Below are 26534 nucleotides of genomic sequence, written 5' to 3'. Positions count from 1 at the left end.
AGACAAAAACACTAACATCCTTTCCTTTTTTTTCATCCATTTGATCAGTTAAAAAACACTTACTACTGATGAGCACGTACTATGTGCCAGGCACTGTTTTAAGTGCTTAGGACACATTAGTGGACAATAAACACAATAAATAAGTGAACTGTATAGTACATTAGAGGGTATTAAGTTAAGTGGAGAAAACTACAGAGCAGGTTGAGTTATGAATATCTTTGATTTTGTTATGAATGTTTATATAAAACATATACCTGTGTATATATGTTAAGCAAATACTTTTATTTTCTTCCTTCTCTTATCCCCTCATCATCTAATGTAAGATGTATTAATTATAGTTAAGTTTATATATTTTAAGTATTTAAATTACAGGATACCAAAAAGTGTGAACATCACCCAAGGACTTGTCCCAGCAAAAGGGAGAATACCACCCTGGTTAATCGGATCATACGTGATTTTATTTTCTTTTTGCTTCCTGTATCTTCTTTTCCTCTGATCCCATATATTGTTCAAATATATATATATTTATGGTCTATAGATACAACCCCCTTTCGTATATATAGCACTTCTAGCTCCTTCCCTACTCCTTCAAAAAAGTGAATTGACACATGTAAGCTCAAGCAACTTGGAATAGAGCTGTCTGCAGTCCCTTTTACAGATGGGAGTTTAGTCACTTACCCAAAGTCATACATCGTGGTATGCAGCCCAGCCGGGTTGAGAGTCTGGGGATCCTGAAGGTCAGCACACTCACTGTGCACCATTTACTCAGCCCCTGGGCCCCACAGAAGTGAAGTATAAGATGAGATGACCCTCGCCCTTACCTCAGCCAGGCGGGAGTGCTTGTGCACGTTCTCGCCTTTCTGCACGCTGGGAGCCAGCTGCTGCAGGACACCCCTGCTGCTTGTCAGCGCTCTGGTCAGCCGAGCAAACTTCCCCCAGCCTGGAGCATGCAGAAGAGAAAAGAGACAGGTTCAGCCACGTCCTGAAGGTTCACGGACAGTCACACCACAAGTTACACTGTCAGAAGCAGACACCCCATGGCTTCCTGAGCTCCCTCCCCGTGGTCACAATGAAGCCTTGCTGCTCAGAAAAGCACACAGAGATGCTCAAATCTGTGCCGCTTTCCCCTGCACTCACTGTATCCTCGTTATGACTTTGTGACGTAGGTAGGGCAGGTTTTAGCACCTGTTTACAAAAGGGAAACTGAGGCACGGGGTGCTTAGACACCTAGAAAGAGTCTAGAACCCAGATCTCTCCCATCTGGCCCAAGGCTTTCCGGCCAGACACTAGAGGCAATCGCGATGCTTCTCTGACCTTGTGACTGAGCTCAACCCCCGCATCTGATCTAGCAGAGACCCAGCTCACACCGGGTTTCAAACGGACAAGCTGACAATCGGCCATTCCATTCTCCAAGGCCAGGAGAATAAAAAATGAATTTAATCCGTGGGTAAGTGGGGGGAAAGCACGGGCAGACTTTAGTCTGCTCTGGGATTGGGGGAAGGACAGTTGGTGACAGGTCCCCTTAAAACAAGAAACTCGGAGAGACTCGGACTGAACTCAGAATCCAGAGTCCCAGAAAGAATCTTGATACAAATCCCATCTCTGTCTCCAGCTTTGTAATCCCCAACAAGTTACCTGGGCTTAGTTATCTCATCTGTGAAGTGAACATTAAAATACTCTACCTCCCCACAGTCAGGGTGCGTTTGCCTGGTAAAACAAATGGGCTCCGATTGATGGGCTATGGCGGAGGTTGTCTCGAGGCCTCCTTGGCCATCTGGACTCATCAGTCTATCCAGGAAAAGGACAATACTGATCTTTTTCTAATCCAGCACACTTGATACCCAGAATCTAGGATGTATGAGTGATCTTTACTGAGAATTTAAGACATATGGGTGATCTTTTTAAGGTCCCCAAAGACAACTGTCCCTTCCAAAATCCAACAACCCATTTGCATCAAGGTTGACCAAGACAACTGCCTCACGGAACCCCTGAAAGTCTGTCGGGGTTCTCAAGGCCAACCTTGGGGTTGAGGGTCCCCAGCAAATAAACAGAGCATGCAACTGTTTTTCCATGACAGCTAAAAATCAGGACAAGGCGATTTTATTTTTTGTCCTTTAAAGTTTGGCAGTATTCAGTGCCTGTCTGCAGAAACCTCATCGGCCAAGTGCTACCCTGGAGCACCTTCCCAACACAGACTCCGAATCCAGAGGACAATGCAGCTAAGCAGAAGAATGGCCCTGAATCCTTCCCAAACCAGAAGAAATGGAACTCCAGCTCCTCTGAGAGTAGGTCCAGGGATACCAGGAAAGACATTTACAGGCCCCTCCCTGGGAACTCATGCCCCGTCACTTTGAGTAGAAGCTGCAGAGAACCCCTGTAAGGTATCCTCACCCCCGTGGGAAGGCTGTCCTAATCTGTAGAGTCACAGATTCTCTGAGAGGAGCTGGTGCCATAACCCAACGTCCAGAAGGGAACAATGGACACATGGGGCCAGGATGGATGGTCAATGTGGACACTGCCTAAATGTCAAGTCTTCCTCCCCCATCTTTTCCCTACCAAGGAACAAATAACCCAAAATCTACAATGATGTCATCAAGTAGCAGTCACTCAATCGTCACCTTTCCATCATCCTAAGGGAATAAGATAAAATGTTAATACTGGGAAGAGGGCGGGAAGAAGGGGCCTGTGGCTTGTATCCATTACTCTGTTTCTTTCCCGAGTGCCTCACAAATCTCCCACATGAAGACACATTAAAACAGGTCGGCAGTTACCACCGCTTGCCAGAGCTCTCATCTCCAAATATTCTAAATCTCTGGCCTTCAAAAATCTCCTCTGGAGTTTTCTATTCCTTTTGTTGTCTGCATTTGGCTCAAGTTTAACTATACATTTAGAAGACATTACGTGCATCTTTGAAAATGGGTTTGCTCCTTTAATGTGAGATTACTTGGTGGGGGTCTGAGAAAAAAACAAGAGGGGTGACTCATTCTTCAGTCAGCAATGCAGAGAGAAGAGCCCGAGCCTTACACTCTGGCTCTTCCCTGCGCACTTGCCCAAGGCTCCTGGCTCAGCAGGGAGAATGGGACAGAGAAAAATACACTGTAGTCTATTCCCAATTACCCATAAGGACAGAAAAGCAAGAGATAAACAAATGAAACCCCCGGAGCATCACAGATTCTTATTTCAGCCAAGAATTTCCACTTTCTCATTCAGCCTACACACACACACACACACACACACGCACACGCACATGCACACGCACACGCACACGCACACGCCCCAGAGCTGTTCTCAAGCAGCAAACCTAGCTTGGCCTTCATGCCTGCTCCATACCATCTGTAGGTACTTTTTGTCAGAGAGCAAGGGAATAAGCCAAAAGATGGACAGAAAAGAGAAGAAGAGGAAGTCAAGGATCTGGATAATTCATCAAAAGGATCATGAGAGCTTATATATTAAATGAAAGAGGGAGCTCAGAGAGCCTTTCCCAGGCCCGTCACCTGTGCTCAGAGCTCTGGGAGAAAGGCCAGTTACTTGGCGTCAAGTGTTAAATAGACTATTGCCATGTGTTTACCCCTTTGTGGGTTGTTTGTGGGAAAATATTAGGCACCTACTGATTTCTCGAATCCACTATTAGGATGCACTTGCCCCATTCCCAAGCCCAAAGTTAGGCACGGCATGATCAGAGAAAATAAAGTCATTTTAGAGATAATCAGCCCAAGTGGCTTTTAAAAAGACTGATCTGAAGGTGGGAAAGCATCTTTTAAACAAGCCTAAGTCAGCAACACTCTTAAGACCCTGGATGCTGATGGACGTGTGGGACCAACACGCCGCCGCTGGACCTGTGGGATCTCACAATGAGAGAGCACGTCCAAGGAGAAATGTCAAGTCAGAGAGCAACCCAGCCACAGGGCAGCACGTTTTCCATCTCGACTTGGTCCTTGAGGCCAGAACTGCAGTTTATAGGCTTATGAACAAGGCCTGGAGAATGATCACGTTCTTCTATCATAAACAGACTAGTATAAAATTTGACCTTGTCCTAAGCAGACCACCAAATCAGCGTGGGCCAGGGGCACAGCGACATGACAAGTGGGAGGGTCTACACGTATCTGCCATGGCTTTTGAAATGGACAGGCTTATAAAGCATGTCCGGGAGGAGACGTTAGGCACGATCCACTAGCAGCATGCCTACATTGAGGACCAAAGTGTGTGTGCGTGCGTGTGTGTGTGTGTGTGTGTGTGTGTGTGAAGGAAATACATCATTGAAGCAGGTTAAATGAAGTGGAACATTTTATTTCTGAAAAATAAACCTAAGTGAGTCTCACCACATCACTCATATAAGTGAGTCTCATTTATCACACAAAATGTGACTTCTCTCTTCTTTCAGGTTTCATGAGAATCAAATGCAGACAACAGGTGACATGCGAGGTGTGTTCTCTATTGAGTATGCCTTTCCCACTAAATAGCACCTCCATGTCACCTGAAAACGTCCCAGTGGTGGTGAAACATTCTGGCTCCACCTAATCACGCAGTTTACGTTGTTAAGAGGAAGCTTGCAAAAATAAGTGTCACAATATCTGATTACCTTTAAAATATTATTTGTGAGTTTATTCAGTTAAAGCAAATGGCCTTTCTAGGTGGCAGCAAGATGTCACTTAATCATGAGGGAGCCTATCACCAAGTAATAGCTCTTGCACTGAGAAATCTTCCAGTCAGAAACTAGAAAGCAGGGAATCCCACATCTGCAGGAGAAAGGGAGCCTGCAGGAGGCCGAGACACTGGTGGGAGGCTTCACATCTGCTGTAGTCTTAAACCAAAAGGCAGGCTGAAATTGATTTACTACACTATCAGTAAAAAAAAAAAAAATGGACTGGTATACACAGCGCTATGCTCTGAGCTCTGAAAATGTGAGCATCCACATGTGCTAGGATTTTAAATACCCTCACGGTACACAGCCCCGGAGAGCATCCCCATAATTAATGCTTTTTAGTTCCTCCTATAATTCCCATTTAACAATCACAATTTGGTCACATGGAGAAGAATAGGCCCCAGTTTGCCTCCTCTGGGTTCCACTCTCATCTCTCTGCTGTGTCGCAGGAAACCACGGGTGCAGAGCTCTCTGGCAGAGCTGGGAAGTCAACCACAGGCACAGAGCCAGGGAGCACTGCAGTATGAATGCGCCCCTAGCCTCCCAGTTATCATGAGTAGACGCTTTGGAAGAGGGATGGAAAAGAATGCCATGACACCCTCGAATCCCAAACCTTTGGGAACAACGTGCCATCTTTTATATATCCTGATGAGTGGGCCTCTTCAGGAGGACAGTTGTTCTAGAAATCTGAGCCGCCTCCTTTCCTAATTACCAATATTATTCAAACGATGCATGCATGTGGTATGGCTGAGGTGTCTGGTAACATCTGTGGTCACAGCTGATTAAATGACACCCATGGAAATGTTACTCATGCTCATTAATAGCATGTTTCAAATAAATGAAATGGCTGCAGACTTACTCAACCACACTGATAGAAATGGTCTAAAATCTACTTTAACAATCTTGAAATCCTAGAACTCAGTCAAATTTAAAGATGTGTGTATACATAAAGATGAATGTGGCCAAGGACCACCTCATTTAGGTGACTGACATCTGTCATGTGAAAACCCAAGAGGATTCTGATGAGGCCAGAGATGCCCAACTATCTTCTTCTAAACTTCATTGGAAAGGATTGATCTGAATAGGTATAAAACTGATTCAGATGCTTCCCTAAACAAAGCTTTTATTCTCCCCTTCTCCTCCCTCAATACATTCCAGAGCAATAAAATGCTCTACTATCAAAGTTTAAATCTTGATCTTTGTGCAGAGATTTCCTTGGCAACCTCAAATTCTCTGTAATGAGGCTCACAATGCAGGCAAAAAAAAAAAAAAGCCACAAATATACAAATCAGAATTACAAACCTTTACATGAATCATCTTCAATTGGCTGCTTGAAAGCTGTTATGTCACTGAAAGTGCAAAGAAATAAAACCACTTTATCCTGTTCGTTTCGAATTGGAGCAATTTTCACAAAGAACCACACAGGTGTCCCTGAAAGAAATATCAAAAGGCTGGTCAGTCATTTGCATTCTCATTTGAGGGGCTATGGAAGCAAAGAATTGAGAATGAATAGCTACAAATATTAATTTTTTTTAAAAAAAACACTTCACTCCTTCAGGTACTGGGGTTATTATGGCATTAATTTCTCTTCTTGCTGGAATAAAAACCTTCACAGTGACTACTTAGTGGGGCTTTTCTCCTGTTAAAATAATGTTGTAAGCGCAGATCTCTTAACCCTTGTAAAACTATGAGAGAATGGGTTGAAAAATCCCTCCAAATGTATGGTAATAGCGAAGGTCCAGAGACACAAAGACTTACTTGACCATGTGATGGAGTAAAGAGTCGGGGCCAGAACGGGCACTGTCCACATGGCCGGCAAACCATGCAAACCCAAATTTCCTAACAGGCCCCAGTGTCAAAATCCAGTTTGGGAATCCATCCAATGTGGCCCATATGCTCCATCAACCATGGACCAGAAACTGTATTTCTGAGTCTCTCTCCCCAAAATAAAAATTCTAAAGGTCCGGTACAATAGCAAGTGACAACACGTTGAGAAGGGAAAGAATCACCTCAATGATTCTCCAGCAAAGGCTCCCCGAGAAAGGGAGTTTTCCAAGTGGTTTGGGGTTGTGATTACGTTAGTACCTCAGGAAGCTCAGTGAAAGTGGTTCAACTTTTAGTCCTTGCTCCTGAGCTAAAGTAGGGGATAAATGAGCTCTTCCAAAGCACTGTCCTAATCCACAGAAGGAGAAGCTGGCAGGGCTCCTCTCACTGACTTCTCATATACCCACTCAAGTATCGGCCAAATACCTACACAAAGTCAGTCTCCAGCTTCCAAAACATAATTAGGGAAAACAAGTGTTTTCTATCTCCAGAGGACATCAGCAAGTCTCCCCGATCAATTCTGTGATACAAAATTAAATGAGACACAGAGCAATGACAAATCCCTCCCTATCTAGTTCTTGTCTCCCGGTCCCTAAAACAGCATCAGGCATATAAGAACCTACTATTTGTTGAATTTTGCATAACTGGGCTAGTAATTTTACATACTATTTGATAGCCATTTTCAAGTTAAAATACAATAAATATTTCTCTATGTTAAGTATTAGGGAAGCTTCCAGGCACTGGGCTCAGTATTTATTTTACTTTATTTTAGGAGATAGAAAGAAAATAACTCAATGAATCTTGGAGATGGAAATAAATCCCCAAGAGGTCATCTGGGTCTCTCTGCCCACAATCACATCAGCTTCCATATCATACAACACAGATAGACAGACCTCTTTGATTAACATTAGGATTAGCCAGTCTAACTTAACTAGTTTACATATCCAGCTACACCACTTATATAAATATGACTAACCCATGTAAAACAGGCAGCAAATAGATTAAAAGAGAATTGTTCACCTTAAAGCTTAATTATCTATGGGTTCATCTATAGTTAATTTTAATTCACTGTCCATTTTCCCTTTCCATAATTTTCAGCTGCCAGTTTCTGGGCGCTCTTAGAAGACAACTGGATTATAATGTCACTAAGAAAAATGTGTTTTGAAAGAAAAATCCACTATACAAAGATCACAAATGGCTTTCCAAAATCAAGAAAATGTGGCCTCTGAATTATCCCACTGTTTTTGGAAAGTCTGTGTTACTGCTTCTCCCAGTCCCCTCCTAAGAAGCTGTTGGGTTGAAAATGATTTTCAATTAAGCAACGGAAAACTAAAAAGAAAACATCACACGAACTCAGCCCATGTGCCCACAGCTCTCGGTGTATCCTAGCTGGTAAGACAAAAAGCAAACAAATCAAAAAACCATTTTCTTTTTGCTCTAAAGAAAACTTTAAGCGATTTTCATTTAAGGTGGTAAACCAGAAAGCACTTCTAATTTATCGAAGTTATAAATCAGATGAGAGGACAGCTATGATTGATGTCTAACACCAACAGCCCTGTCTTGCTGGAGTCCCCAGCACCCTCCCCTTCACAGCTGCCACCATGGGTCCTCCACTGTGAACATTCCCGTTGGGGCTATACCATCTAATCTTTATATTCCATTCATGACTACTGGAATTGATGACAACCTACATCTTCCAGATCATGAGAGCCACTATGTCAGTCATATTGCGGAGGGGATGGGGGGGCTCTTCATTTTATCACAGTTCCAGCTCATCATGAATTCTCCCATTTCAACAGTTCAGACTGCTTAAAACTGAGTGCTTCTCTTCACTAAATTGTACCCACTGCTTGCTTCCAGAAATGATCCCCTATTAAACACATGCTATTTTGATCATCCCTTTTCTACTGAATATACTAGTATATCTTGTACCAAAAATTCGTATAGTTGGTCTTTATTGCCTTAGAGTTCGTCTCCAGCTGATCATTTGAACGTGTTGAGGGAGGAACCTTCTTTTCCCTTATCTGATGTTTCTCTGTACAGGGACATCTTTCAATGTAACACTCCAGGCCTTTTTCCTGGGCTGCTAATTTGGGGGACAAGAATTAGACATGGGCAGCTTGACCACTTCTCCCCGTCTACTTTCTTAGAGATTAATCTGCATTCTGCTCTGCTCCTCCATTTTATAAATGTTGGGGGGAGAGGGGGTGTCAAAGGACAGAGCAGATGGCTGCTAGGAGGAGAACTGAGTTCTCCCATGCTACCTGGGATGGGTAGGCAAGTCTGTCTAATTCCAGGATTCATTTTAAGAAACTGTTGACCTAAAAAAAATAAAGTAGTCAGTAATTTTACCTGCATAAATGGGCTTATTCAGGGATAACAAAGAATTACAATTCCAGACATGGAAGCTATGGCAAAACCATAGGCAAGTCTGGAGAACAAAGGAGAGAAACCTTTTTTTTAAGAGGAAAGAGATGGGGGGTGCGTTGGGAGAGACTTTTACAAACATTGGAGAAAGCTGGGATTTCCAAGTGCAGTGGTTTTCACTGGCAGAGTTATTGAAAGGGCTGAGCTGTTGCCAGGCCAGGGTAGGCAAGTAGAAACTTCTTGTTGGAGATGCAAAGTATGGGTCTCTTCCTGTTTGGGGTAATCGATCATGAGTGGTAGGCTGTGAGAGCTCCTCCTAAAGGCCCTCCAAACTCTATTTTAGTTGAGGTTCCCTTTATTTTCACAAAACTCTCTTGCCTACAGATATGAACTACATTTTCCAGGATCAGCTTTACTAGTCAAAAAGATGATGTTTTATCCTCCATTTGCCCAATTTCTACATCTCTCTCAATCAGTTCTGTTCACAGGCAGAGAAAGATGGTGCTATGTAATGACTCCATCAAACCTTTACAATTGAGAACTGTCTCTTTAAGTAGATCATAATCCACTCCAAGGAGATCTGATCTACTTTCTGCCTTATCATCCAGCACCCCATATTCCAATGGCATCTAATGAGGGTCCCAGTAGGCCACTGCATTGCTCAACTCCAGGGGCCGCCATCCTGAAGTGGTGAAACTCCACCACCTTGGCAGGGTAGGTGCTCTAGAAATGCTTGCTGAGTTTCAAAGTAATAAATCCTGCTTCCAGTGTCTCCACAGTCCCTCAGACCTGCCTCTCTCCCAAATTGTCACTACCCAAGCAATCCAGAAAAGCAAGTAGAATGGGTGCAAATTGTCAGCTCTGAAATTCTTCCAATGGACATGAGTCCCTCCTAGGTGTCACAGACCAGCTTTTCCTCTTAAGAGCAAAGGTGTATATATATATATATATATATATTTTTTTTTTTTTTCCAAGCCCTTTGACTCCGTTCAGACCTAGATCTTCACAGGACAGCTGGCCTAGAGGGATCTCTCCTAGAATCGAGACTTTGCAGCAGGATCCATTCCACGAAGATATAAGAAAGAAAGTAAATGCACAAATAATCACACACACACACACACACACAATTAAAATTCTGCCTCCTCACCCAACTATCTGCAGTGGAAAAAACCAAGAAAAGCAAATATTTGAGGTCCTGTTTCTGTGAAAAGGACAAAGAGGCAATGATTAACTTTCTACTAAAGGAAGATCAATACACACATCCAGGAGAAACAGCATCTGACAATCCTACTGAGAGCAAAGGCTGCGGCTGCTGCTGCTGCTGCTGCTGTGAGAGCAGCTCTTTTCTGGCGGAGGATGCCCACTGGAGGGGCAGTTCAAGTCAAGCTCCTCCTTCTGGTCACTCTGTGATTCTCACCCCCTACATAGCTCCCTTGGGTCATGTACTTATGAACCTGACACCTAGCCTGGCAGTGGGGTTTTTCAACCCCAGCAGTCAGATAACAAAAGAGGAAGGCTCGAGGACATACCGATGGCCAAGAGACATATAAAAAAATGCTCAAAGTCACTAAACATCAGAGAGATGAAAATTAAAAGGACAATGAGGTATCACCTCACACCTGTCAGAATGGCTACCATCAAGAAATAAGCAAAGGACAAGTGCTGGTGAGGATGTGGGAAAAAAGGAACCCTAGTACACTGAATATAATATGTGTTTTCAGATGGGACTGTTCAGGCAAAGGGGCACTGGATTCCACATTCAGTTCATCCAAGTTTTCTCCCAACACAAAACTGCTCCCAAGACCCACATCTTTTCCTCGGTCTCATCTTGCTTTAAATAACCAAATGCTAAACCTTTCTTGACTCCCCTTGGGGACATTATTTCATCATGATACACCCAGACTCACTTGCAGAACTTAAAAATGTTTCAGATTAGTCCTCTGAATTTTCACTTACGTCTTAGAAGACAGCATAAGAATAAAAAGAAATCTGGGATCAGATAAAAAACAACAACAACAACACAAGAAGAACAGCAAGGCTCAGGTGTATGAGAGTATTTTTGGCCTCCATCATCTTCTCCCTAGCCTGGACCTTCTCCCAGGTACTCTCTGTAACCAGGCAGCCAGGCTACATTCAACAACAACAGAATCGGCCAAACCACTGCGATTGGCTCTTGGGAAGGGCTGCATGCGCTGGGCCATTCGGCTAGGTCCAGAGGCGTGACCAGGGAATGGCAGCCTGCCCCAGGAAACAGACCAGTGGCCTGCGGTCAACTTCATTAAGACAAATGACTAGCGCACAGAGGATGAGACAGCACCAGGGGGACATAGTTGGCCACTGGCCATTAGAACAACTGATTTGGAATCCCAAGCCCTGGGTTTGAGCCCTATCGCTGTTTATTTTGTGGCTTGGCCAGGTCACTTTAACTTCCCTAGGAATCAGTTTTCCCTGTTTTTAAATGGGGATAATAGACCTACTTAAAATAAAAGAAATACATATATATATGTGTATATGTATGAATATATATGTATGTGTATGTGTATGTATATATATGTATGTACATATGTATATGTATGTATATGTATGTGCATGTGTATGTATATGTATATGTTTGCTACATAGGTATTTAAAACTACTACTTTCTTTTCTCCCTTCCTTTTAAATTTTTCACCTGTCCGACTGAAATGCTCATATCACCTTTCAGGGTTGTTTGGATGACTTTAAAAGAGAATGTATCTCAAGGAATTTAATGAAACTCCAAACCTGCCTCCAACCATTTTAAAGGAAGGGGGCCAGATTCAACCATAACAAAGGGAACACTAGGAAAAAAAATCAATGCTTACACCTCGATGTAATAAAAATTTGATTAAAGAACAAAAAGCAAAACCTAAATAGAGAGAGTTACACTGCTTGTAGATAAGAAGATTCAATTTTGTAAAATGTCAGACCTCCCCATTTAATATATAAACTTAATACAATTTTAATCAGAATATCAATTATTCTTTTTCACTTTGTTTTCCTTGGAGCTTGATGAATGGAAATGCAATTCAAATTGAAAAATAAAAGTAGAATGGCCAAGATATTTTTGAAAAGAAAAATGACAGGAACTACCTACTGCAGTAATTAAGGGTCATTGGCATTGGCCCTAAAAAAAGCAACAATAAAAATAGTGATATCATTTGTTGAGTGCTTACCACAATGAGGCCAAGCCCTGACACATGGTTTACTTCTCACAACTCTGTGAGATGAAATTGCTACTAAGACATTATCCCCATTTTAAATGTGGGGAAGATCAGTGGGAAAGCATTTTTAATCAAACTTACATATCTAATAAATTACAAAAGGATGCCCTAGCTCGTTTGGCTCAGTGGATAGAGTGTTGGCCTGTGGATTGAAGGGTCTGGGGTTTGATTATGGTCAAGGCACATGCCCATGTTGTGGGCTTAATCCCCAGTAGGGGGTTTGCAGGAGGCAGCCAATCAATGATTCTCTCTCATCATTGATCTTTCTATCTCTCTCTCTCCCTCTTCCTTCCTCTCTGAAAAAAATAAAAATTACAAAAGGATTTCTTGGAAAGGAGAGGAGAGAAACAAACCCAGGAATGTGAGAAATTTAGCATATAAAGAAAAGGGCATTTCAAATTAGAAGGAAAGAACTGTATTCTTTAAAAATAGTACAGCAATCCCCCATTATTGTGGTTTCATTTTCTGAGGTTTCAGTTACCTGCGGTCAATTGTGGCACAAAACTATTTAATGGAAAATTCCAGAAATAAACACTTCGTACGTTTTAAATTGCACATCGTCCTGAATAGCGTGGTGAAATCTCGAACTGTACTGAGTATGGAGATGAAATCTTGGAGGGCCTGCCATGCTGCCCAGGAGGTGAACCGTCCCTTTGTCCAGCGTCTCCACTCCGTATGTGCTCCTCACCCACTAGTCACTCAGTAGCTGTCTCAGTGATCAAATCAACTGCCGCAGTATTCCGGTGCTTGTGTCCCAGGAACCCTTATTTTACTCAATAATGTCTCCAAAGTGCAAAAGTAGTGATGCTGGCCATTCAGACATGCCAATGAGATGCCGTAAAGTGCTTCCCTTAAGTGAAAAGGCGGGACAATATATGTAGGTTTCAATACTATTCAGGGTTTCAGACATCCGGGGAGGCGGGGTGGGTCTTGTAATGTATCCCCCGCAGATAAGGGAGGACAGCTATACTGAGACAACCGAATAGACAATGTGGAAAGTCAACTGAGTTCGATTACTATGCCACATAACATATAAAAATAAATTCCTGCCCGGCCAGTATGGCTCAGTTGGTTGGGCCAGTATGGCTCAGTTGGTTGAGCATTGTCCCACACACCAAGAGGTCACCAGGTTCAATTTCCAGTCAGAGCCCATGCCCGAATTGCAGGCTCAATCCCTAGTGGGGGGGGCATGCAAGAGGCAGTCGATTGATGTTTCTCTCTCATTGATGTTTCTATGTCTCTCCCTCTCTTTCTCCCTCTCCATTCCTCTTTCTAAAATCAATAAAACCACATAAAAATAATAATAAATAAATTCCTAAGTGTTAGATAAAGCTCAGAAACACAAAGGAAAACACTGACTTAAAAATGTTATACTTTTATATATAAAGAAAAATTTTAATAGGAGAAATATTTTTCATTATGTGTATGATTTATCAATATCCCTTAATCTAAGCAGCTCCTCACACTGAATAAGTACAAGACAATCCATTAGGAAAATAGGCAAAATAAGATTGTTTTCCTATTACGTTCATCTCCACAACTAGATTGCAACCTTTTCAAAGGCAGAGTCAGTTTCTTATATCTGGATACCCACAGGCCGACAGTAGGTAATCAATAAGTACTTGGCCAGCAGCTTCTCCTTGCTGGCTTGGCAGAATGTTTCTCTGATGGAGAATCGGGCCCAGAGCTCCAGAACTCGAGGCCACCGGCCTCGCCACAAGTTGTGGAGTTGGCCGCACACTGGGGAGTGTGACCTGGAGGGTGTACTGCTTTCATTCAGGGCTGATACTTCTTGATTTTCTTGCTTGAAAAATGGAAAAAGTAACTGACTAGCACAATAGTGACTGCCTAAATATTTACTGAATGAGTTTATTAATGATGACTGTCATTTATGTCAGAAAATGTTCTAGCATACTGAGAGATACCTAAGTAACCATACAAAATATAGAGGGTTACCAAAATGCCCAGGTTTATTGGTTCAACTGATCAATAGACATAAACCTGTCAGATAATCCATCCTTCAAGACATGAATATTCCATACACTCACTCCAAATCACACCATGAAGCCTTCTACTCCCAACTCCCCAAAAGGTTAGAAAAACATGAATGCTTATCAAAGAAGATCCTTTCTACTAAATAATGGGAGAGGAGAAAAAATAATCAAAACAATTTATTAAAAAGCTTATGAAAATAAGTAAGAAAAACACTAGAATTAAATAGAATACCGTATATGGGCAAAGAATCTGAACAATTAACATAAAAGGGTAATTTAAAACGCTAAGTAGGAAAACTATTCAATCTCACTAGCATTAAAAAATACTCATTAAACAAAAAAAATTTAATTGTAGGCAATTTGATAAATTACACTATTAAACGCTACTACAGTATGACGAGTCAGATGCTCGTAATCGTCAAGTGAACTTGGAAGTGGGTTCAATTTCCCAGAACACTATTTGGCAAAATGTCTCAGAAATCTTAGTTCATAATCTTTGACACAGTAACACTCAACTTCTAGGAAAAATTTCATAAAGTCCACAAAATATCTTTGCACAAAGATATTCACTTTAACATGTGTTTAATAAAGAAAATTTAGAGCCTTATAAATATCCAACAATAGAGAAAGTATCAATAAACTTCTTTCTCGATGATGTTTATGGGGAATTTTAATGATGGGGAAATTTTTGTGATGAAGATTACATAATTGTATGATTGCAAATTGCATCTATGTCAACATATCAATTATGTAACATGTGCACAGGCAAAAAAATGAAAGGAAACACACCAAACAGCTAAGAGTATAGGAGTATTTCTCTGAGTCTTTGAGGCTTTGGGGTGATTGTTTTTCTTCTTTATACCCTCATGTATTCTCCATAGTAAACATGCAATCATTTAAAAATGAGAGAGAAAAATAAACACTCTTTCAGATGATGACATTTCACATTTTAAAAATCTCCACGGGGTTGCCGATTCCCCCGTGGGACTCTGCACTGCTTCGAAATGCTGAAAGTTTCCATCTAATGAACCGAAAGTTTGAAAGCAGAAGCAAACTCTGCCTCCTCCTTCTTCTCCTCCCATCCACGTAGGTTCAGTCTGGTTTTCCGGGGCATCGCCCGTTGGTCCAGCCCCACATTGCTCATTCCCCCACTTCAATGCCCTCCCTCTGAATCTCATATTTTTCTTTCACTCATCTGTTTCTTGGGGACTATCCTTTCAAAGTCACTAACACAAACATTCGCTGAGCAGCTCCTCCAGGCCAGGCTCTTGGCTAGATTCTTGGAGAGTTTTACTTCAGACCGGATGGGAGTCCTGACAGTAAAAGTGGTGCTTCCCACCTCCTGGGCACTGCCTGGGGCTGGGCAAACTGAGGAAGAGCCAATCAGTGGGCACCACTGACAAAGTTCTGCACTCAGGCTCCTCCCACCACCCCTCCCCATCACCACCACCCACATCTCACCCTCTCAACTGCCTGGTCCCCTACAGAGGCCACACTCATCTTGTCACCAGGGTGGATCCTAACAGCCACCACCTCCAGTCTCCAATGCTCCATTCCATCCCCACACTCTACTGGAATCATCTTTCTAAAATGAAAGTCTGATTATCTGCTTAACCCTGCTTAAAGCCCCTCCATGCCCCTCACCCCCACCCTCCTTCCCCACCACTGCTGCTCCTGAGAAAAATTCCAAACTCTTTAACGTGGCTGTGTCATCGGCCCTTAGTAACCTTGCAGCTCCATTGGCCACCTCTCACTTACTTACATTTTTATGTAATTACTCCATGAGTTTTGGTAGAGCACTTTCTGTGTCAGGAACCATGTTGGGTGCAGGGAGTTGGCCATGAAGAAAGACACACCCTGGCTGGTTTGGCTCAGTGGATAGAGCATCAGCCTGCAGACTGAAGGGTCCCGGATTTGATTCCAGTCAAGGACACATGTCCAGGTTGTGGGCTCGATCCTCAGTAGGGGCGTATAAGAGGCAGCCAATCAATGATTCTCTCTCGTCATTAATTCTCTCTCTCTCTCCCTCTCCCTTCCTCTCTGAAGTCAATAAAATATATTTTTTAATTTAAAATTAAAAAAGACACACCTAGGCCTGGAAGCCAGCCTTCACTAGCTGCTTTCTGTCCTGGCTCCTCAGAGTGTGACAGGTGGACCAGCGGCATCACCATCACCTGGGAGCAGAATCTCTGACCTTCCCCTGTTCTACTGAATGGAAAGAGTAGTTCGATTCTCAGATGACTTCCCAGGCATGTCCAAGTCTGAGAAGCCCTGTTGTTCCTCACTCTCACCTGCTACCTCCAGTGCTCACTCTCACCTGCTACCTCCTCACTGAAGGCAATGGCAAGTGGCATCACAAACTCAATTAAGCATTCCAACAGCCTGGGGTACTCTTTGCCCTTCTCTTTGCCTAACTCCCACCTATCCTTCAGTTTCTGCATGGACTTCCTGTCTGCAAGGACGACTTCCTTCCCTAACCTCCTAAGCTGGGGGTAAGTAACTCCCCTATGTGTGTCACTATCAAGACACTATGCCTTGCCCCACCGGCGTGGCTCAGTGGTTGAGCGTCAGCCTATGAACCAGGTCATGGTTCGATTCCCAGTCAGGGCACATGCCCGGGTATCCGGCTTGATCCCCAGTGGGGGGCATACAGGAGGCAGCCAATCAATGGTTCTCTCTCATCACTGATGTTTCTATCTCTCTCTCCCTCTCTCTTCCTCTATGAAATCAATAAAAATGTTTTTAAATAAATAAATGGTCCTTTAAAAAAAAACACAGACACTATGGCTGTCCTGTGGATGCTACCCCAACCCCTGCAAATGCTATAAGAGTAGAAGCTGCATCTCTCTTGCCAAAACCACATTCCTGGCAGCAAGCCTAGTGTCTGACATTGTAGGTCAATAAAACACTGTTAAAAAAAAAAAAAAAAAAAAAAAAAAAAAAAAAAAGCATAGCCCTGATCAGTGTGCTTAGTGGTTAGAGCATCGGCCTGTGCAGATTTAATCCCCAGCCCCAGTAGAGCCCTTTGCCCAATCGGGCATGCGCCTCTCAGTGAGCCCACTCAGTCAACCTCCAGGGAGGGAAGGGATGCTGACTCTTTGTAGAACTCAGCTGAACCTACTGACTCACACACAGAGGCAACGTCTACTAAAGAACAGAACTTCGTACACCGGAATCGCCTTCAGTGCGTGAGATTCAGCTGCCTTCATCCTGGAGGCAGCTGAGGAAAGAGCAAATTCCCTTTTCTCATCTTATACTCCCTCGGGGGCAGATGCTCACTGAAGGCAGTGGCAAGTGAAATCACTAACTCTATTTAAATTATGTTTCCTTCTCTCTCCCTTTTTGTGCCAAACACATATCGTTAAATTTGAGCAAGATAAATGCACAGTCTGATGAAGCTTGAAACCTCTGCAGCAAAATAGAAAGGCAAAAATTCTTTTGGTGACACACCTACCCAATTAGTATTGTGTGTTGTGGGGAAATTCGCACCATCCAGTACGCAAAGCTGCTGGTGTGGAAAACCTTTAAGATTCCATCAACTGGTCAGAGCTATCACCCTCGGCCGTGTTCCCCAGAGTGGAAGGACTGGCATGGCTTTCACTGTCTTTCACCTCATCCCTCTTAGGCTGACTAGCGGGGTAGGTCGCTACACCCACCAGCTGAAGGAGTGAGGTAGAGCAAGGCAACATCTCTACCATGAAACCGACAAGACCAACTTCTTGGATTTGTGGATGCCCAGAGCTGATCTCCAGACCAGCATCTGCCCAGGTGAGCAACCAAACCTGCCTCCTCCAACACGCCAGACTGAAAGCAAGTCCTTGGTCCTTCCAGATCAAAGCAGTACGTGCCCTCTGCTTTCCAGAGCAAAACACGTCACTTTGAACACCACCGAAATAAACACGTATCCCCTTGTGCCACTGGGACCGCTCTGGAAATGTTCTATTGAACGTATGACATACCATCCAATCCTGTATTTAAGGGACAGGATTCTTTACCAACAAAACCGCGTTGTTAAAACAAAGCACAATTGGACGCCTCTGCAGTCCTGCTGCGGCCCTATGCCCACGCTCCATACTTCTAACACAGCTCCTCTCCATTCTCCTCGGAAAAGCAAGCTTTATCCTTGTGCATGGGGACTGACCTCAAGCTTCTTTAACATACTTTGTGGAAGTAACCAAAACAAATACAAATTAACAATGCACTGTGAATATCAATACTGTCTATACTGGAAAACTGAGGTCACTAGGAGAACAAAATTGTATTCAGAAACTCTTAACTGGGCACCTGCTGGTGTTACCTGCTGTACCAAGTGCTGTGAAAGGTAGATACAAAGATAAACCACACAGAGTTTCTGTCCCATCTCTTCCCTTCCCCCTGGAAGGTATATAGTCTACAAGTGCCTTAAGCCAGCAATTCACCATAAATAAACCAACAGGAAAAACACTAACTCTGGGCAGGAAGATGATTACGATTGGCTAGTGACTCGTTCAAATGTTCCCAGGAGGAAGAGTCTGACTCATCAATTCATTTTTCCCAACACACACAATGGGTTCAAGTAACAGCATTTAGCTGCTGGGAGAGAAGAAAACCCGAGACAGCAACAGAGGAAGCGAGATATTTTACGATGCCAAGCACATTAAGACATGGTTCAGAATGGTCTGAATACTCACTGTTCTTCTTGTACATCAAAATTTCAAAGGAATTCATCTCATAGTTCTCAAATGTTTGCCGCACCTTTTCAATTGTATCTTTATCAGTCAGCTCCCCATACATAAAACTGCAAATCAACAAAAGAGCTCAAGTTAGATTAGCAAATATTTATTATTCTACCAGCATATATTAAATATCTGTTCTATACCTAGCACTGTGCTCTGTAGTACACACACACACACACACACACACACACACAGAGAGAGAAAACATTCAAAAAGGATTTATTAATTCAACTGTGATCAAGACTCCATCACTATTCCCCAAAATAAACAGTCTCATAAGAAAGACACACTGGAGAAGAGTAGATCAGAAAACAGTATGACAACACATAAGGAATCAGGCAACACAGAACAGTCACAGAGCACTCTCTGAGTGGTCAGAGGAGGCCTCCCAGAGGTAAGGACAAATGAGATCTAAAGAGAAAGTGGAAATTAGCAAGGAAAGAACATTCCAGGCAACAGGTGAGCATGTGCAAAGGCAGAGATGAGAGTGAGGTTAACTCTGGAACTGAATGCAGTTCAGTCCAGGATGACTGGAATATAGACCATGAGGGGAAATTTGCAGCAGATGACACAGAGAGGTAAGCACAGCCCGGTGATGGAGGAGAGCATGGCCTTAGAAGCCATGAGTAACTTAAACTTCATCCTGAAAGAACTCTTAGGAAAGATGCAGAGGAAATTGACCACAGACTTTTCTTCTTCTAATTCACAATAAAAATAAATACAAGTTTGGGGGGGGGGATCATAAAAGGTCTCCAATCAAATAAGAAAAGAGATGCAATTTGATGTTCTAAACATTAAGACAGAGTTAAAGAACCAGAAGATTCAGCCACTAATCCATGCAGCTGTTTTCCTACCCTCTGCCCCCCTCAAAAAAAGAGGGGAAGCATTGAGCTAAAAAATTGATGATGAAATCCTACAAATTCTCACTCCTTCCTGCTCACGTTTAGAGAAAAGTAGACGAAGCGGGTAAAGCAGCAGCATGGGGAAAATTAGAGAAAACTCCTCGGGGGCAGAAACTCCTGCCTACTCGTACTGGCTCTCGGCAGAGGCAGAAACTCTGCCAGAACTTTCCATTTTCCTAGTCCCCACTGTCTATGGTCTAAAGACGAGGGTTGGTCCCTCCAGGGACAGGATACACCCCAACGAGGCAGAGCGAGCCATGGCACAGGACATTAACAAAATGAAAGAGAAGAAAAGCTATTTCTCAATGGAGCTGGAAAAGCCAGTCTTCTGACAAAGGCTCCCCATAGATGCAGGGACCATCTGTCCTGCCCACCCCAGGCCTTCAGGCAACAATAACAAAGACAGCAACACTCAGCCCCCAAGTCTCAGGGAAGGTGGAAGCAGTGGCATGGGTTCCTAAACAAGACACTCCCCGTCTTCTAAAATTGTGCATACCACATGCGAATCTAACTGGTTCTTGATGACTTGCTGCATCGTAGCACTTCAGAGCTAAGAAGAACCTCAGAGGATATGGAGTGCAAGTCCTGAACCACCAAGTCGAGCGCCATGCTTAGCTTGATACTGGAGCGGCCTTGGGCTTACTGCGGGCTCCTGTCAGGAAAGTGTCCTAGCTGTGGACTTTATGAACCCGTGTCACCTTGATTATGTCCTTTCCCAGCTCAGTGAGAACTGTTGTTACCTGTGGTTTCCCTATGCCTAGCTCTTGGCCTTTGGGTGTGCTCGTCATCTATAAACCAGCTTGTTGAATTATCTTTAAAAAAGAATAGATCAAGACTGAATTAGCCGTGCCAAGAACAAGAGGATTCCTCCGAGGAGGTAACAGCTTCAGCTCTATGACCATTTTATTTAGCCGGTTGTTCAGAGGAAGCTTTTTGAGCTTCCTCCCACTTTCTCCGAGTTAATTTGCTAGATAAGTGACCTCCATTTAAGTGATGCGATGCCGGCTCTAAATGCCGGCAATTTACTTCACAAGATTAAACAAATGCCCGTAGAATGGAGTCTTCAAATAAACGAAGGCCCATAATGACACCCAGCTTTCATTCTCGGATGTACTTCCTTAAGCTGTAGTGTAAGATGCCTTTTCCTGGGCATTCTATGCTTGCAATGCAAGAATTAAGCGAAAGAGGCTCCCGAGCGGAGAGGAGTACTAGTATAGCTGGCACAAGGTAGGTTTACCTTATTTCTACAGAAGGGACAGCTTCAGGGAAGTACATGAGCTTCTTAGGATCGTATGGTTGGTTTGTTTTTTGAAGGTGGCTAAATGAGCAAATTTATCTGATTTTCTTAAAGTATCTGACTATAACCAATAAGAAGCAAGAAAGGGAAGGAAAGGCCGCTCAAGTCCCACTAGAACGTGAAGCTAACTCTCCCAGTTAGTTCTGTTGGCATATGTGCACATGCAGATGTGGATCTAGACATAGACACGCAAGAGGATGAAAGCATACCACGACTGTAAGAGGATTCTATTGTATTACTTAAGAGCTATAATTTCTTAATCTTTGAGCATTGGGCATGGGGGATCTTAAACTTTCTATTTCCCAGTCCCCAAACCCTAAAGTTTAAGAAAATAATAATATTTTCAAAACATTTCATACTTTTCACCAAACTAGTTGTTTGGCTGACTTCTTAGCATGAAAATGCATCGTCTCTGAAAACCAAAAACGATGCCTGGGTCACACAGCGTTTTCCCCGCTTCGTGGATGAGATTATTTCTTGATTTGGAAGGATGAGGAAAATGATTCCGCTTCTTGCAAACACACTGAAGGCAGAGGACTCAGGAAAAAGAGGGGACTGAGAGGAGCCTAAGGCTGTGCTGAGCCCAGCCCTGCCAGGGCTCTGCAGGGAAATGCAAGGAGGAGGCAGGATCCGTGTTCCACTCAACACCTTGAAGACACTTTGAAAGAGCTGTTCTAACACCATTGCCCAAAGGTGCTGCTTGGTAAGTAACCCTGTCCGATACACAAGCTGCACAGTTAGCACCATTTGCCTCTGTCTTTGAGTTAGGGATCAGAGAGAGCTGAAACAGGAACTGGAAGGCAACCAAATATGGGTTCTCTTCTCTTTTTCTGATGCAAAGCTCTATGATCAAGGCACTTGTTTCCAACATTGTATTCTCTAAAATAGCCATAAATCCTAAAAATTAATCATCTAAAATTTCATTTTATTTAATCTTCTAACTTTCACATTCAGTTTGATCTAAAACCTTATCAATTTATGAGTTCACATTCTATAGGTAAAATGATTTTTCTGAGTTTTTCTAGGTTCCCCTTCCTCCTCCCCCAAATCTTACTGACTGGGAGTTCAGCAGTTGTGGGAACCATGTTTTAAGTCTTTGATTTTCCCAGTACAGTGTGTGACATGGAGATGATATTGCCATAAATATTCCTGAATAAACACTGAATGAGAGAAAGGTGATTCCCACCCTGAGTAAGCCATTTTCTTTTTCCGAAAGATGCTCTGATAGGTTGTCCAACAGAACAGCCTCAGTGATAAATACCTGCAGGTACTGCTTTTTTGCATAACTTCTGCCCTGTGATAGCCAGAGAGCTTGCAAAATCCATCATTGCTGTACACGATAGGCCAATCCACTATCTGCGCGTTCCCCAACACAAAATTAGTATCTGTTTAAAAAAAAGAAGAAAAGGGCACATTACTTGCGATTCAATGAGGACATAAATAATGTCAACCATACCAGGTAATTTTGCTTCCATCCATAATAGTCTCTTGAATAAGAAAGTGACTCCTCAAGGAATCCAAAAGAACAGTGATTTAGAGTGAATCATCTGAATGCAATTGCTAAGGTTATTAGACCCCAAGAAGAAGTTAGCAAAGGAAACATGGGTTAATCAACCAACCAACCAACAGATCCTGTAGCAATCCAGCGATTCCCAAGAGACATTTCCCAGTCTGAATTTTTTATCTCAATGAAAGTATTCTGGTAATATGAAACAAGAAAGATACCAAGACAATTTCTTCTGGGCTCCATCCAGCATCTTCAGCTTGTCAGTCTTTGGGCCAGAAGCTACAAATTGACCTCCGTGACCCTGATTAACATTTGCCCATCCTAGGAGTTTTGATTTCTGGTCAGGGCACACAGCTAGGTTGAAGTTTTGATACTCAGTCAGGGTGCATACAGGAGCCAACCAATCATTGTTTCTCTCTCACATTGATATCTCTCTCTCTCTCCCCCCCCCCCCCCTCTCTCTTTCTCTCCCCCCCCCCCCCCTTCCTTCCCTTCCTTTCTCTGTAAAAATCAATAAAAACATATCCTGGGTGAGCATTTTTTAAGTGAGTAAAAATTTAAAATTCAGCATAAATATTAAAAGATAAAAAAAGGAAAAAAAGATAAGAAACATAAGAAAAAAATAAGACTTAGAAGGTCAATCCAAGAGGATCAACAGGCAACCTAATAAAAACAACAGAAAGAACATGGGAGAAGGCCAGAAGACTTTTTAAAATTTTAAAACAATCAAATGTGAGGATAGAATAATGATATTTTCAAGTATGCAAAGACCCAGGTAATTTATTTTCCAGATATCCTTTCTTGGGGAGTTACTTGAGAATGTATATCAGCAAAAATGTGGGAGTAAAGGAAGAAAGAAGACAGCAAGGGAAGTAGGGGAAAATGGCTCCAAGTGTAGAAAGCAGGGGGAAACTGATAGAAATCACTCCATACACAATGGTTCAGAGAACAGACATTTCAGAAGTGAGTTATATAGGAATAAACCACATAAAAATTCAATAAAGGTATATACTTTGGAGGGCAGGAAAAGAAATTAGAAGCATCAAAAAAAAAAGCTGTGCAAGAAAGGAAATAAAAATACACTATGTCACATTATTGTCATAATTATAAACATCTTAATTTCCAACTTTTAAAACCAGCATAGTCAAGCATGGAATATCTAATTATTAAGTATCTGAATATAACCGCATCAATTCTGACACTGTAAAAATACAAATGATAAGCTTAGAGAAATAAAAGAGAACAATCATGAGATGCTATCTAGAGTTGCTATGATACGGTATTAATATTTTACTTAAAATTGCAAAAATAACCAATAAGAGAGCAACATAATCTTAGGAAGTAGAAAGTAAATAAAGTGAGCTAAAACCTCAGCTAAATTAACAAAAGCCACGAGATATCTAAAATTAATAAATCTAGAAATAGTTGTGATGCATGTTATTTAGAGACATGGAAGAAACTGTAAGAAGAAACAGCTAAAATTAGAACATGTGGTCTTTGGTTAGCAGAATGGGCAAAGGGACAAGGTATAGGATGTTTGTTTCCTTTATAAGCCCTTCAGTTTGATTTTTTAACCATGAGCAAATATTACTTTCATAAAAGTAGGTATATTCTTAATTTTTAATGAATTTAATCAGAAAAAAATAAGTTATTGATTAAATTTTTCATTTACTAAAAAAATAAAAATAAAACCAGGATATATTTCAGGTTCCAGATATTATTGCAATTTCTCATGAAATATTCTGGTGATCCTTTAAAGGTATTCATCATCCCTCAAGCATTCCCACTGTCCCTGGGGTGCATATTCACCTACAGCTTTACTGGGGAGGAAACAGGTAAGTCCACTAGCATTTTCTTTGACTTTAGAAAGGAACCAGAAAAATAGGAAGTGCTGCAAGAATAGAATCATCAGCCTATTGACCATCCACTCAGAGGATTTCTCATCATAGAATTTAAAATTCCAAAGCAGTTTATCTACTGCGAACCCAAGCAAGAAATGAGAGCTTGCCGGGAGCAAGACCCCATGATGTGACAGAAGGTCTAGGCATTCCCTCGTTATCCAAGGACTTGAGCCAACGGAAGAAAGAATTCTAGTCCCAGTCAGAAAGCCATCTGTCTCCAAGAGGAAAGAAGTTCATCCTGGCCCACCTGCCATAGCCCATACATGTGACCCCCCCGACTCTGCTTGGCTAGAAAAGGGAAATATTCTGGATTGCCTTCAACTTATGAACTACAAATAATTGACCTGAAAATTACCTTCCAGAACACAAGATGATACAAGATCAGAGATACCCATACAGATGTCATAATGTCATATATAGCATCAGGAACTAAGGGATTCCACATAAGCTATATTCCACAAATTACTGAGAATGGGTAGCAGTTATTGATATTTACTTTGTGTCAGGCTCTGTACTAAGTACTTTATTATATATTAAGATTTTTTTAACCTTTACAACAACCTTTATGAGGGGGTATTACTTAACTGAATGTAGTGTCATGGATTTCATTTATTCATGAAGAAACTGAGCTTCTGAGGAATAGAGCAGATGAGAGTGGGGATTGAACCTGGATCTGTCTCGCTTCAAAATCCATGTTTTTAATCATATATTACAGAATCTCCTCCTTATCCCATTTAAAATACTACAATCAGACCATTTCTATGAAAATCTTTGTAACACCTAATATTTATTTGCCTTCCTATAGAAACACTAAGTATAATAAGATCTATCATTGATGAGTCAACATTCCCAGTATTGTCATCATATGTTATGACTTACTTTGTGATACACAAGGATGCCCTCAGGAAATACTGACATGGGTAGGAGTAATGGTTTCCTCCTATAAATGCTTGGCCTCTCCTGTCAGTCTTTTTTTTTAAATATATTTTATTGCTTTTTTTTTACAGAGAGGGAGAGAAATAGAGAGTTAGAAACATCAATGAGCGAGAAACATCGATCAGCTGCCTCCTGCACACTCCCTACTGGGGATGTGCCCGCAACCAAGATACATGCCCTTGACCAGAATCGAACCTGGCACCCTTGAGTCTGCAGGCCGATGCTCTAGCCACTGAGCCAAACTGGTTAGGGCTCCTGTCAGTCTTTGCAATGTTTTGTCTCTTCCCTCACTTACAAACTATAGTCTCTTCTTAAAATTTAGTATTTCTATAACAGTCCTGCTTCCACACAGTGACAAAAGAGGAGGAGGGACAGGAGAGGAGGCAAAGAAGGGAGAATTTGTGCCTGGATCCCCATTTGAGACTCGGTGGCGGGGCGGGGGGGGGGGGAGAACACCCATCGGCAACTCAAAGGTGCTGCACAGCAAACCTGGCTGTGTTAGCACCACTGAGCCTCCCTCGGCTCCCATGGGGTCTGCAAAGAACCCAGAAGCTCCCAACTGCCCTGCTACTGCTGCTGCTGAAGTTGCATGAAGAGATGGTTATCACAGTGGAGTAAGGTGACCAAAGGCCATGTCTTATCAAACCGCCCAAGGCAAGGATCAACTTGGGGGTTCAGGCAAATATCAGAGGTGAGCTGCAGCACCAGTGAGAGCCTGGATTATCAAGTTACAGAGAAGGGGAGAGAGAGAGAGGATATGTGTAGGATTGGGACAGGACACCAAGTTCTTTTCAAAGAATGGAACATAGGTTCACCAGCTGCACCGTTGAGATCATAGATCAGTTGGTCACCCAGTGACCAGCACACCAGGGCTATTGCTACAGACCCAAGAAACTAGAGGGAAGAAATAAAGCTTTGCATCTGGAGGTCTGAGGCCCCAGAGGCTAGGCTAAGTGCTTGCCTCCACCCCACTCACCATCTTGGAGAGAAGCAAGGGGATGGGTAGAATTGGCATCTGAACCCAAGAGAGACCCAAAAGGATTATTTAAAATGGAAGAGCTTGAGATACCACTAACTGGGAAGTTCAGAGTCCACCAAACCTAGTCTCCCCTTGCTGTTTAGTGAGGTGGGACTTTTTAAAGGAGAGAAGATCCGTTAAGTAAAATAAAGAAGTGAATCTAGGTGGATCTGAGTCCAATTTGCCAGT

At 42.5% G+C, this 26534-nt stretch overlaps 1 protein-coding gene across 2 annotated transcripts in view; it reads right to left on the bottom strand.

Moving 5' to 3' along the window:
• The window catches only part of KCNH1 (potassium voltage-gated channel subfamily H member 1), a 260977-nt gene that overhangs the window by 221276 nt on the left and 13167 nt on the right, over positions 1-26534 (bottom strand). For both annotated transcript variants that reach the window (XM_070396298.1, XM_070396299.1), the window contains exons 2-5: positions 22245-22368; positions 18740-18846; positions 5945-6073; positions 822-940 (exon numbers count right to left, since the gene is read on the bottom strand). In XM_070396298.1, coding sequence (XP_070252399.1) covers positions 822-940; positions 5945-6073; positions 18740-18846; positions 22245-22368 — 479 coding nt within the window. The remainder of the gene's footprint in view (positions 1-821; positions 941-5944; positions 6074-18739; positions 18847-22244; positions 22369-26534) is intronic.

The sequence above is a fragment of the Myotis yumanensis genome, unplaced genomic scaffold (assembly GCF_028538775.1).
Source record: "Myotis yumanensis isolate MYYU_CA2020_CCGP unplaced genomic scaffold, mMyoYum1.0.hap1 SCAF_17, whole genome shotgun sequence".
NCBI lineage: Eukaryota > Metazoa > Chordata > Mammalia > Chiroptera > Vespertilionidae > Myotis > Myotis yumanensis.
The sequence above is the reverse complement of the archived record's forward strand: the minus strand, read 5'-3'. Positions and strand labels throughout refer to the sequence as shown.